Source organism: Podarcis erhardii (genome assembly GCF_964252035.2).
Source record: "Podarcis erhardii genome assembly, chromosome: 15".
Classification (NCBI taxonomy): domain Eukaryota; kingdom Metazoa; phylum Chordata; class Lepidosauria; order Squamata; family Lacertidae; genus Podarcis; species Podarcis erhardii.
In genome coordinates this window covers 26,528,501-26,543,146 of record NC_138505.1, presented here as the reverse complement: position 1 = coordinate 26,543,146, position 14,646 = coordinate 26,528,501, and the positions used below count along the sequence as shown (strand labels likewise).

The 14,646-nt window shown below is 44.8% G+C and overlaps 1 protein-coding gene across 2 annotated transcripts in view; it reads right to left on the bottom strand.

Moving 5' to 3' along the window:
* The window catches only part of CABP1 (calcium binding protein 1), a 77,640-nt gene that overhangs the window by 46,659 nt on the left and 16,335 nt on the right, over positions 1-14,646 (bottom strand). Inside the window, exon 2 of one of the 2 annotated variants that reach the window (XM_081842040.1) lies at positions 3,873-3,997. In XM_081842040.1, coding sequence (XP_081698166.1) covers positions 3,873-3,917 — 45 coding nt within the window. In that variant the 5' untranslated portion in view covers positions 3,918-3,997. Of the gene's footprint in view, positions 1-3,872; positions 3,998-14,646 lie in introns of those variants that run through there. The other variant, XM_081842037.1, reaches the window with a different exon arrangement.

The following is a 14,646-nucleotide window of genomic DNA, read 5'->3' as shown; positions in this document are numbered from 1 at the left end:
AGACCCCTGTCTGAAATCCTGGAAAGCTGCTGCCATTCAGTGTGGTCAATACTCAGCTACATGGAGCAATGACATGCTGTGTTGTGAGGCAGCTTCCAACATTCCTGTGTAGTGCAAGATTGTGGCAGGGGCAGTTCTAGGGGCTGGAAATTTCTCAGCTTCAATATGGTTCATATTCAGATAGTACCTTCCCTACCTGGCTAATTAACACAGGGTAAAATCTCCACCACAAACCTCATTGAATTGAATGGGACTTGAATGAAAGCAGAAGGGTGCAGTAGCCATTTACTTCAATGCAGCGAACTTCCTGTGCAACTTGGCCCATGTTAATTACCCAGAGGCAGGATGGGCCGTTTGAATTTTCCACCTCATGTGGGCACCAAAATATCCTGAGTGCTGATTCCAAGGAAGGATCATTTCACCTTGATTCATGCACATGACCTCCTTTTCATCTGAACTGCAAAAAAAGTCAAACCTCTTGACTTAATGAACCAGTGAGAAAACCGATGGTGGGGGAAAAGGAATAGAATCACAGCAGAGTTGGAAGGGGCCCCAAAGGTCGTCTAATCCAGTGTTTCCCAACCTTGGGCCTCCAGCTGTTTTTGGACTACAACTCCCATCATCCCTAGCTAGCAAGACCAGTGGTCAGGGATGATGGGAATTGTAGTTCAAAAACAGCTGGAGGCCCAAGGTTGGGAAACACTGGTCTAATCCAACCCCCTGCAATGCAGGAATTACAGTTAAATCTGCCTTTGTGTTGTCTGCAACAGTGGCATTCAGCTGCTGCTGGGAGAGAGGAAAACAACCTCAGTGGCAGAGCATCCCCAGCCTAAAACCCTGGAGTGCTGCTGTCAGTCAGTGTAGACCAATTGAACTAGAGGGACCAATGGTCTGAGTTGGTCCAAGGCAGCTTCCTGTGTTGCTATGTCGTTCAGCTCAGCACACAATACCCTTTTAGCTGCCTTCTCAAACTTTTAATTTCCTAGGTACTGAGTGCTTGAAAGGGCCCGGCGGCTGACTGTAGGTCCACAGAGAAAAATGTTCCTTGAAACAGATTGTCTGGAGGGTGCTAAAGATCATTACTTGATTGGAAATGCTTTGAGAGTGCTCAAAAACAGGGAGATTTGCTTTATGGAATAAATTATGCTGGTTAACCAATGAATATGCTATATGAGTGTCACAGCAAGAATGTGTTATGCTAGCTAGATATTGGAACACAGGAGAAAAGCTCAAATTCCTGTCCTAACAGAATGGGAAGGGAAATTGTACAAATAGGCACTTATGGCAAAGCTATTAAGAGTCAATTGAGGAAAGTCCCTTCCAGCTCTACAATTCTGTGTTTAGACAGAACTGGAAAGTGTTTACCGAATGCTGTCTTTAACCAAGCACATTCTCCACAATATCCAAAATATTTATTTGAGATGACATAATACAGGGGTTGCCAAACTTTTTTGGCTGATGGGCAGATTACACACACACACACACACACACACACACACACAGATACACACACAGATGAGAACCCTCCCACAGAAAGCCAGAAAGACTTTTGGGCACACACACACTTCAGTTTTCCAAAGGATCTTGGTAAGTCAGATCCAGTAGAATTAATCAGCACCTTGAAAATTACATAGAGATGAAAGAGGAAGTGAGAAAGAATGTCACTTTTCTAACTTCCTCCTTCAGCTGTGGGTACATTTCAAGGGTCAAAAAGGTGACTACACTCATCAACTCATGACCATGGAGGTAAACTGAGAGAGGGCTCAGAGCCTCCAGAGGAGGACCTCAAGAGTGATATAATTATATTATAACGCCTACCAAATAGTTGATACAGTCCTTTCATATTTTTCTATTTCTTTTTGTTTTTTTGCCTTTTTTTCAAATAAGTATGTTTGTTTTATAAAACTGAGCAGAAATGCTAAATTGAAAATAAAACCTGTAAAGGAATGTGCAGACTTTAAATGTGAATGGGATGCTATTTGGCAAAATCGTTCAGAAAGAGAAGAGACATTTGATTTTGATGCTGTTCATTGGGATCACTTATTGTACAGAAAGGAAAGGAGACCGTGGCAATAAGAATTTCAGTTGGGTTTTGTCCTGGCAATCTCTTGGATGCTAAGGTGCTTGTTACAGTAAAGGCAGAAACTACCATCCTCTCCAGGGCAAAACAGTGCCATCAAAACTGATTAATAAGAAATTAACTGCTGCAGCAATGACTTGAAGTTTACTTGGACGTACAGCCAATTTGCATATGCATGGAATTTGGGCCATTTCCCAAGGAACACCATCCCACACAAATAGTGTTTGCATAAAGTTTCAGTAACCGTTTTGGGTAGAGGGGGCAGCTTCAATTTTGTTCTGCTCAGCATAGGATTAGAGGGCCTCATAATGGCTACCAGGCATCCTTGTTCTGTTTTTGTTTGCTTCCTTACTACTCCTGCTCTTGAGCTTTTAACAGCAGCCTGATCTGCACAATGATGCTTTCCCTAGCATTCTGGGATATGTGTGTGTAGATGTACCTACTGTACATTTCTGTCTCATGGTAGGGCTGAACTGGATATTTCTGTGCAGGGCTGGCCCTACCATGAGGCAGAGTAAGGGAGCTGTCTCAGGGGGCAGATGGCAGGGGCAGCAGCTGTCCCTCCACTGCCCCCCACTCAAGTCATTTAAGCCTCCTCTCTACCTTTTAAGCTAGTCTACTGCCCCCGAGTTGGACATCACTCCACAGCCTTGAAGTCAGATTCAGCCACCAGCCAAGTAGAATTCTGTATGTGGAATGGGAGCACCAGCTCATTTACAGATGGGGGAGAAATTCTGTTCACATGTATAGGCAATCTTTCCTTACCCATTTTGTGCTTTCTAAAACAATATTAGAATATCCCAAGTTTCAAATTGTGCACTTCTCTGAATTTTGCAGTGCAGTACTCTGGCCAAGTAATGTGTGCAAAAATTCATAGATTAGTGGATAGAACATACCAAAGTTGCTTTGCAAAAATGTGTATATTGGGGAAAATTGCATACAAACGTGGGACAATTTCAAACTAAAAGACTGGTGAATTTTCACAGGGACTGAAACAAAACTGGGAAATGTGAAGAATTAAACTTAAAAAGCAGAAATTAGAAACTGAGAGACACTGAAATTGACAGATTCACCCAACCTGAATCTTTACCTTCACTGCAGGCAGCAGAATGATTTCAGATGGCCCTGGTGCTGTGTTGTACTCCCAACATACAACACTTACTAGATATGTCATTGTACTTTTATGAAGAACCCTAAACATCACCTCCCCAAAAGGCAGTTTTTAAAGCCTGCTTGGCAGTGCCTCTCACTTGGGGTGGCCTGGCCAGTATTGGTTAGTTTTTGTTTTTGTTTCCATTAAGTGCTGTGTGTTCTCATTTTACCTTTTTATGTTGTAAATTAGTCCGTTGTCTTATCTTCAGTTGAAGGGTGGTATACAAATTTAATAAATGAATAAATAAATAAATATTATAAAAACATTTTAGGGTAAGGCTGCCCTGGATGCTTGAAGGGTGTCCCTCAAATCTTAGTGTGACTGTTCATACGGTGATGCAAGTAAAGTCTGAAACATTTTCTAGGCCTCGTTTTGTTCCTGCATTGGTGGACCATGAGGAGAGATACTATTTTATATCAGGCCTACTTTTCTCATCTGAATGATGGAATGATCGCAGAAGCTGCACTCACAGAAATTCTCCCTTCTAAATGCAGGGGAGCCCTATTAGGAAGGAACGCTTTTACTTTAGCAACAACAGTAACAGGATTCTTTGCCTGTGAAAAGCTGGACACTGCAACCTGTTATCAACCGATGTGCAAGCTGAGCAGGTTTGTATTAATAATACAGTGTGCACCTTACCTGACTGTTTTTGCCACAGTGTTTCATCATGGAACTCTTTGTCATCTAAGTGCTAGAAACCTGTTCTCCTTAAATAAATGGAAGTAGAGTTGTGAGGAAATGACAGCCAGTGTCCAGTGCTGCATCTGTGGAGCCACAAAGTACACAGTCAGTACTGGACCTATTAATATTTGGCAGGGGGGAAGAAGGGGTCTCAAAGATGAATTTAGCTGGGCAAGCTCTGCCTTGGATGTAGCCTTATACCAGGTTGGATTTGCTCATCTAGTTCAGTATGTATATATTTATTTTTCATTCTGACAGATGCTCTCTGAAGCAAATTCTGAGGTCTTTCTTAACTTCCCTTCCCACTCTGCCTGAAATCCTTTTCATTGGAGATGCCCAGGATTGAACCCCGAACCTTCTGCATGCACAGGAATGCTCTCCCACTGAGCAATAATGAGGGGCAGGGAGAAGGCTGCAGTGCAGCCCATTTACAGCTGGAGAGTTATTTGCTGCTGCCCAGCACACCAGGCTTCGCTTCACAGGAGAATAATCCCAACAGCAAAGAAGACTTGGGGGCTTTTGTGTGTGTGCTGGCTTTAATCCCCGCACAAATTGTGATTTACACTGGTAGAGTGCCTGAGAGCAGCCAAGGGCTCACTGTACCCAGCCGGTGGGGAAGGTTGGCTGGAGACATTGTGAGGATCAGAGCTTAGGGCAGTCTACCTGAACCAATGGATTTGAGTTAGAAGAAAGGCGATTCTGACTAAACCTTAGGAAGAGCTTTTTGACAGCAATAGCTGTTGAACAATGGAATGGACTCCCTTGGAAGGTGGTTGACTCTCCTTCCCTCCCTGGAGATTTTCCCCTGCATAGCCATCTGTCAGGGATTTTTTAGCTGTGATTCCTGCATTGCAGGTGGTTGGACTGGAGGAAAGGGTCCCTTCCAACTCTACAATTCTGATCTGGGGCAGATCTACCATGAAACTAATGAAGTTTAAGCTTCAGGGCTCCTAATCCAGGAGGGACCCCAGAAGAGACTTTAGTCCACATTGCTTTCTTAAAAATTGCTTTTAAAAAGGCATCATGCATGTATATTTTCCTAAAGGCATAGGATTGCTGGTTGCGAAAGGGCCCCCACATCAGTTCAAGTTTCAGAGCTCCCCAAAATATAGGTCTGCCACTGACGCTGCCAGATACCTTTCAGCTCTGGGTCACCCCCAGAACCTTTGAGGGGGTCGCATAGCCACCGCGTCCCCCCCAGAACCCCTCAAGCAGCTGCATTTACCGTGGAGCCTCCACAAAGCACACCCATCTCAGGAGACGATGAAACCGGACTCCCCACAACATACTTTTAATTACAATGGCTTCCCCCAAAGAATCCTAGGAACTGTAGTTTACCTTTCATGGAGCTACTGTTTCCAGCACCTTTAATAAACCACAGTTCACAGGATCCTTTTGGAAGAAGCCATGTGGTTTAAAAGAAGGGATATCATCTTGGTCTATGGCCAAGAGCCAGTGATAGCATGGAATTAGGAAGGGCTGTTATGCATTACAGAAAAAAAAGAGACCAGTTTGCATAAAAAGTGCCTGTGGTAGTTTATATCTATAGATGCACATTGAGAAATAAAGGGTTGTGTTGTGGGCTAGACCTACTCAGGTCCATTCATTCCAATGGGTCTACTCTGAGTACGACTAACATTTGGATACAACCCAGTTGCTCTAATTTAAATAGAAATATGACGCATCTCAACATAGCAGGGAAGAAACCAGGTGAGTGACTTGTGTGCCTGCTTAGCCTGATGATGAGGCGCTGCTCTGTTGTCTCAGAGGTAAGCAACATGGTGCCCTCCTGATGCTGTTGGATTACAACTCCCGTTGTCTCAGTCTGCGAGCATTGCTGGCTGAGGCTGATGGGAGATGAAGTCTAGCAACTCGCTCCTACGGGGGGCAGTGACAGGCACCAGCTTGGATGGCTTTAAAAGAGGATTGGAAGAATTCACAGAGGAGAAGGCTCTCAAGGGCTACTAGCCACAATGACTATGCTCTGCCTCTACCATCGGAGGCAGTAAATGCTTCTGAATACCAGTTGCTGGAAGAGAAAATGCTCTTGTGTTTGGGTCATGCTTGCAAGCATCTGGGTAGCTACTGTGAGAACAGGATGCTGGACTAGATGGGCCCTCTTGGCCTGATCCAGCAGGCTCTTCTGATTTTCTTAACATCTGGAGGGCACTATGTTAGCTGCCCCTGGGCTGTATTTTTTAAATAAAACATTTTATTGTTTTCCAACAAAATACAAACATTAAGTTTTGCCCAGTTCTACCCATCTCCCCCTCCCCAGAGCAGAATATTAATACATCATATTTTGCCTTAAGCCTGTGGTGCCAGTCATCAGAGTATTTATTTGAGTATTTTATAAAGGAGTATGCGGGTGGCGCTATGAGTTAAACCACAGAGCCTAGGACTTGCTGATCAGAAGGTCGGTGGTTCGAATCCCCGCGACAGGGTGAGCTCCTGTTGCTCAGCCCCTGCTTCTGCCAACCTAGCAGTTCGAAAGCACGCCCGTCAGTGCAAGTAGATAAATAGGTACCGCTCTGGCAGGAAGGTAAACGGCATTCCTGTGCACTGCTCTGGTTTGCCAAAAGTGGCTTAGTCATGCTGGCCACATGACCCAGAAGCTGTACGCCGGCTCCCTTGGCCAATAAAGCGAGATGAGTGCCGCAACCCCAGAGTCAGCCACAACTGGACCTAATAGTCAGGGGTCCCTTTACCTTTACCATATTCCAAAAAAATAATCCCCCCTTTGCTGTGGATGGGCTCCAGTTCACAAAACTCCACATTTCATTGGGCTCTGATTCCGCTGCATGGACTGATGGTCCCTCCATGCTTAGTCACAGCCAGAGGCACCCTTGGGGATGGTATGCAAAACCACTAGACAGCATGGAAACTGGGGCAATCTTCTGTTCCTCGGTGAGCTATGGTTGCATTTGCAATGCAAATGAGATGACCAAAATCAGACTCTGCATCAGAGGAAGGGATTTGGCCTTTGAATGCAAATTTAAACAGGCTCAAGCGCTTAACACTTGCACACTTTTCATGGCTTTATGCGAAAGAGCAAGCCAGGATGCACAAACTCAAAAACCATTCCTGGGCACTTCACATCTGACAAGCTAAGTGTGCATAAGGAGGTTATATAAGACACCCCTTTCCGGATATCACTGAAATCTAAGACAATTAAAACAGAATGTTAATAAATGTCTTACGCATGAGAGGGAGAGAAATCCTTCCAGCTATTAAATGGATTAAACTTTGGCATCGGTGGCAGGGTTTGAGGCTGAGTGTCAGAATTGTTTTCCTGTTTCTGAGCAAAAGCAGGAAGACAGACACAGCCAATATTATCTGACTAAAGATGAGGTATGTGATCCTGGGACTAGCCCCGAGAGTGTGAGGAACCCAACAGGTTTTTAAGGGTGCTTGTGACATCAAAGATGCCCCCCCCCAGGACAGGAACATAAGGAAAGCCCTGCCATGTCAGACCAAGAGTTCATCTGAGGACTCATCAATCAGTTTTTTTGTGCATTGATGTTTGTTCTGTTTCAGGAGTAAATTGTGGGTTTTCCAGGGGAAAGTGGCAGGACAAAAGAAAAACCTCTCGGACCCACACCTAGAAATCATGTGACAAAGGGAAGTGTGGATGAGCCCTAAGTCAGCACTTCTTAGCAGTCGAGATAACAATCTGGGGAAACTTGCAAGCAGAGCATCTGTGTCTTTGTTCATCCACAATAGTGCGACTCCCCAGCAGGGGCATACCTAGGGATTGTCCAGGTTGGCCCTCACCAAGAGCATAGGCCCGGGTGGGGGGAGGGGGTGCCACAAAAATTGTGTCTCTCCACTCTGGCTTGGAGTGGCTAGAAGCCAGCCTGCATGCTCCCTGGGCTGCTCCTCTGGGCAGCTGGGCAAGACACAAGCTCCTATGGTTGCCTCAGTGGAAGAATCTGATTGCTGGCATGATTGGTGCGGTGGAGGGCAGCAGCACCAGAAGAGAAGCTCAAGAACGTAGGCTAGGTGCTCCCCAAAGAAAAGGTCAAGAAGTTCCTGCACCTCTTTTTCTAGAAAAAGTGGGGCTTAGAGGTAGCATGAGAGTTGATGGAAGAAGAAAAGGGAAGGGAGGGAGGAAGGAGGCAGAAGGGAAAACAGCCAGTGGAGCAGAGCTTTCCAAACTTTTCTTGTTAGTAACACACTTTTTAGACATGCATCATTTCGCGACACAGTAATTCAGTTTTACTAGCAAACCAGAGGTTAAATTAACCCCTTTCCAGCCCTGGGAGGAGTGCAGGGGGCGTTTGCACAACACACCTACTACTGCAGCCGACACACTAACGTGTCACAACACACAGTTCGGAAAACTCTGCAGTGGAGGGAGGGAAGGAGGAAGGCAAAAGGGCAGAAAGATGCACCAATGGAGGAGGAGGAGGGGAGGCAGAACAAAGCAGACCCAACCCTGATGGCTGTGAAGAAAGTCACTGGCAGAGAGCGAAAGGAAACAAAAAGCAAACTTTTTGATTTTCTGGTCCATGGTCTCTCCTGCTTCGGAGGTGCTGACACAGTTCTTTGCTAAGGGCGCAAGGGAGCCTAGGTACACATCTGCTTCCCAGATCCACTCCTCTGAACCTGAAGGCTCCATTGGGATCTAATGACAAAGAGCTGTTCCTGGACCAATTCTCCCCAGCCTGATACTCTCTAGATGTGTTGAACCACAACTCTCATTAACCCCGTTAGCAGGCTAGAGCTAGTGGGAATTGTAGTCCAACATACCTGGAGGGCACCAGATTGGTAAAGAAGGCTGTGCTAGCATGCCCCACAAATGTGGCTAATCAACCATTAAAGAAAGTCACCATACATGACTGTGGCAGGCATACTCAGCTTCATGCGTCACCTGAGTCCAGGCCTAGCTCAGCTAGTGCATTAGGGTTAAAGCGGCACTGCTCCACACCAGCCTCAGACTGCCCTCAACTAGCCTAGACCTGCCTGCCTTCTAACAACCAGTCCAAGGGATACAGCTTCCTTCTTTTTATCAGTGTTGCCTTTGTTGAACTCAGTAGGGAGGAGGGCTAGGATGGGGCAACACCAGAATTAGTTGTCTCTGCCTGCCACCAGTTATGGCTCTGCCTGCTGTCAGTCTCCCTGCCTTCCTCACCACCAAACCCTATAAGCACCAGCCACCAATGCTCAGGGCATTGATATATCTGGCTTCCTAGCCATTTTCTGGGGCAAACCAAAGTGCAACACCTGACATGCAGAGAGCAGCACAAGTAGCCTCTGTGTTCAAAATGAGAACAAAATATAAGCTTGCTGGATCAGGCCAGTGGCCCATCTAGTCAAGTGGTCTACCAGGTGCCTGTGGGAACCTGGCAAGCAGAATTTGTGCACAACATCCCCCCCTCCAGCCCCGTGCCTTCCACTTCCATCAACTGGTTTTCAGAGCCATTTACTGGCTCTGATAGCAGAGGCAGAACATAGTCACTGTGGCTACTAGCTGTTGATAGCCTCCTCTTCCATGAATTAGTCTAATCCTCTTTTAAAGCTGTCCAAGCTGATGGAGAGATCCTGAGAAGTCCTGGGACCTCAAGACAGGAGAAAGAAAGGGGGACTGTCATCAACAAGGAGCTCTGGAGACAAGGCACAGAGTGCAATTCCCTTGGAGAGGGGAGATTATCAGAGAATGTCATGCAAACAAGACCTCCCTCCTCCCGGCTGCCTGACCCTTGCATGCATGCACACACGCGCACACACGGCTTTTGCAAAGCCATGGAACGGAAATAATTTAGGTTGAATCCATCAAGCATTAAAATCCTTTAGCTGAGGGATTCAAGTGAAAAAATGAGCTGTAGACAGGAATTAGAAGTTCTCTGCCTGGGCTGTCAAAAGGGATTTCCCCCCACTGACAGAGGAAAAAAAGGAGCAAGGCTGGAATGGCAGGAAGCAAATCCTTCCTGAGTCTCTGATAGGGTTCAGAAGCTCCTTCAGGCTCCAGGTTATGGTGGTGGCCCTGACTGGGGATTCAATCCTCAGCCGAAATGTGCAGGTCGCTCAACACAAGAGTCTTGTTTGCTCAACGCAGAGGAACTGTTGACATGAACCTCAATGCATCCATGAGCGGAATGGACAAATCTGTCTATTCTCTCTCACTTAATGCATTTGAAAGTTGTTTTCATGGGTAGATGCAGTTTTATCTCCATTTGCCCCAGACATCTGCAGTTTGGTATGCATCATTATTTTGGGGGGTTGCAGAACCGGAATGAGAAGTACATTTCGGTTCTTGTATGGGTTTAAGAAGCGCAAATTGGGTAGGCTGCAAATCCTCCCCCCACCTCTAGACCCCCAAAGAGAGGAATGAAAAAGCAAAAGTAGTGATGGCCACCAACATGACTGGCTTTGAGGATTAGACAAACTCATGGAGGAGGAGAAGGCTATCAATGGCTAGGTTCTACTTCCACCATCAGTGAACACCTCTGAATATCAGATTCTGGGAATCACAGGGAGAGAGAATGCTGCTATTGCACTCAGGTCCTGCTTATGGGTTTCATACTGAGGCATTTTCTGAGGTTGTCATATCATGAGGCAAAGTGAGACAGTGGAGTTTGGGTAACTGAGTGGGGCAAATAGACAAGACACCATCTTTGGGGATTTTTTTCCCAAACAGCATGGTTCAACTAGCTCAGGGTGCTCCCAGGCTGCCACCATACTGGACAAATCAGTTTGTTGGGAGCCCTTGCACAACAAACCTGCTTTCTTAGTAAAAACGTCCCTTTTTATGCCAAAGAGAGTGATGAGAAAATACCCTGGAAAGTATGGAGTAACACTTTTTTTGATGCAATCACACACCATACATGTAAAACGCATGGCTCCCCCCACCAAAGAATCATGGAAACTGTAGTTTGTCAAGGGTGCTGGTAATTGCGACTCCAGGAAGAGTAAACTACAGTTCCCAATATTATTTTAGGGAAGCCTTGTGCATAAAATCTAGGGTGTGGATGTGACCCCCTAATCCCTCTGCAAACAAATCAGAATGAATGCTCATTATGTACTCAGGCTAGCCTATTTTACCTGCAAACCAATCAGGATGAGTGCCCAATAAACAAGCCTGGAAGTGCTCTTAGAGTTGCAGGTGTGAAGAGTGAAGAGAAAACGGATCAGGATATCCTCCTGCATTCCTTCAGTAGGCAATATATTCCTGTGAACATTACATAGCACTCAAGTAAATAAGGGAGCTGCCTGTGTGCCAAGATTTCTGGGGCCTGCCTCTGCTGTCTGGGAAATACCCTGCAGACAAGCACTGTCTGTACTTTTAGAGGTGGTACCCTGGGGCATCATGATGACAGCTTGTGGGTGAAACCCAGAATTCCAGGGGACTGGACTGAGAAGAGTTTTCCTGGCCTCATCTCCACTTACCACCTGGCACACTGATGCAATTCAAAGAGGAGGTGAAGAAGCAAGGGATATCATAAATGGAATTGTGACAATCACATCGCAGGCAACTCTTGATCAGCTGTTATCATCCTGCTCATTAGCATAGGATAAGACAGGAGGGAGGAAAGATTATAATTTGCTCAGGGCATCTAAAAAAGAAAATAAAAACCTTTAGTGGGTCCTGCTTAGATGAGTCATCCAGCTGATTGGCAAGATGTTCCCAAGTAACAAAAGGGAGCCCTTCTTCACACAATGCTTAATTAATTTAAGGAATCTGCTGTCATAAAGTGTGCTGATGGCCAGATGCTGAGATAGCCTCCTCCTGTTCTTGCTTCTGAATCTAGGAGGTATTTGAGAAGAAGGATGGAGGGGACAAGGGAGCAGATTGCCCAGAGGAACACAAGCACTGTGAGATCATAGCTAAATAGTTGCTTCCTCAAATAGACAATCATTTTATGCGCAAAGGATTCAAGGACAGAAGTTCCTGTTACAAGAATACATGCAGATGCCTTGCTCTTTTGTTTGATCTTTGATTGAAAACAAACTAACATTACTTAGCATTTGTACAGGGCTTTCAAATGTTCAAAGGACTTCACATGTGTTATCTGGCTGTGCTCCTTTACAAGAGGGGTGGCCCTCCAAGAATTTTTTTGGACTTCAACTCGCATCAGCCCCAGCCAGTGCAGCCAATGGTCAGGGATAATGGGAGTTGTAGTGTAGCAACATATAGCGGCCCAAAGGCTAGTCACGCCCCAGTAAATTAAGCCAGAATTATTATTCCTCATATTGGCAGGGTGGAATGGGTGAGAACTGACACTGAGTTGGCTGTATGTTTGCCCATCCAGTATGGTGAAGGGGCTGAATATTCCACCTTATTATTTTTGGATGCAAAGCAACTCTTCTGGAGTTGAAGGCACTCCTTGTTCTTCTTTATAATTTTGTTTTCCAATATACCCCCAATAATAGCCAAATTATAACAATAACAATTAATTCCCAAATTATACAATTATCAAAGTGCCAATCAACTTCCAATTAATACATTTTCGTTAAAGTGGCTCCCCACACGATGGTTTGGGTGTATTTCTGATCTTATATCACTGCATTCCATAATCTTAATTAATGTCAGTTACATTTCAGTTATAATAATAATCCCTTAGTCAACAGCTACACAATTAATGATTTCCATTCGTGATGTTACAATATATAAATTTATAAAATTTTAAGTGAGGAACTCAAACTATTATCTTTATTCTGCCCTGTATGTGAAAACTGTTATATCCATGGAGATTCCTACTGTCCATATATGGTGTTGTCTCTTTCACTTCCCAGCTGCTGTTTTCTCCCATCATGGCTTGGGGTGGAAATGAATCTCAAAGTTTCTCAGAGATCTTATCTCTCTGTCCCTCTGTTTTGGAACAGGCGACAGTCTGCTAGAAACCATTCTGTATCACTAGTAAAAGATGTTGCAGATCTTCCCTCATCCTAGAAAAAGGTGGGCAGTTTTCAAACGCACTGAAGATTTAATACTCCTTTCCAACTCCCAGAATCTCTGCAGCGTACTTATCACAGCCCCAAAATTGTTTTCCTTCCAGCAAGAGATTTATGGCCCAATTAAACTTTATCTTAGATTACATTCTGCCACAACTCTCAATCTCTTTTTCCTTGTCTGTTGTTTTTAAACGCAGTTGAGGGGAATTACTCTGTCTTTCCAACACAGTTATACTTGAGCTTCCCCTCCCCCTCCTTTATTCATTTCAGATCACACAGTTTTCATTTTTGCTTGTTAATACCAATATTACTCCAACGTTCCTTCCTCACTTGTAAATATCTTTTTATCTTATATTCCGGAAAGGGTTGCCGAATCATAAATATAAAAAAGAAGCCTAGAATAAACAAACTGTGAGCTTCCCTCTCCCCAACTGACTCTCATGCTGAAGAAAATCTTATCTCAATTCAAAACTTTGATACATGGAGTTGATATATTCAGTAGCATGTTGTTGCAACCCTTTTCCATCATGTGCCGGTACTTTAAAACCAATTAAAGATCCAGTTAAATGGAGAACCTCTGCTTCTTAATGGTGGCATGGGAGGGTTTTCACCAGGCGAAGTGCTTTTGTACTCAGTGTCTCCCTGCATCCCACATTCCATGCCATAGTGAGAGCCCCAGGTATCAAGACGAACTGTGAGTGAAGCCCATTCCTCCTGTCCCTGGAGGGAATTTGCAAGGATGATTTACCCTCTGTCATCCTTATTTTTGTTCACCAACAATCCCCCGCTGTCGTGGGGGCTGTCTCCATTAAGGCAGGTGGGACCGGAAGCTGCCCTTCTTCTTCTTTTTAAGCATCGAACCTGAAAGGCCTGATTATAAATAGATTCTTCCTGCAGCTCCCAAATGAGCCGCTGAGATAGAATGAGTCAGTTTTGCCAACTCCATGGTGCTCCCCAAATCACTGGGCCAAAAATATGGCTCTTCTCCCAATAGCAGTGGCCTGGCCCAACAAGGTGGGGGGGGGGAAAGCTCCATTCATAAGACACCCTCTGTCCACAAATTCTTGGGGTGAAAACCAAAATGGATTCAAACTATATTCATGACATTGGCTGCAGAAGGTTTTGGGTCAGGGTACATTGCTTTCTGGGTACATTGCTTGAGGAGCACATTACTTTCTGGGTAATCTTCGGGGGGCCACATGCCAGTGGTGGGCAGGGCCAGAGGCAAAAGTGGGTGGAGCAATGGATGCAATTCTTACCTTTTTACAGAATGAAAAATTCTAAAGACACTCTCACAAACCTTTGTTCTCCATCCATGCAAGCAAGAGGCATTATCACATTCCACACAGTCCAAACTGGCCAAAACATTCCAGCTGCACAAAAATGTTTTTGAGGCTTTTCAAAGAAAATTATCGTACTTGCTTCTTATTGAGAACATCAGTGTGATTGCAAGTAAACAGTTTATGAATTGCCTGCTGGAACTACCTCTCTCTGAATTGCCTGAGCTTCAGTTTCTCTTCCTGTGTGTAAGCAGGCTTTAGTTATTTATTTCCTCCCATTTCTTTTATTTTCTTTTTAATAGGACAATTTCAATATGAAAAGTGACTATTTCATTAAAATCTCCTCACATGCAGGAACGCAAACTGACATTGGGGACAATTCTGAGAGAGAGGCTGCTCCAGGGGGGCAAATAATCACTAATCCCCTAGCAGGGATAAATAGGCAGAAATAAAACAGACCGAACCTGCAAACAACAAGCTTTTAATTAAAGTTGCCCTGGACCTTTGCTAAACAGGTTTTAGCTATAAGTAAACACTATAAGAGGATGTGGCCACAG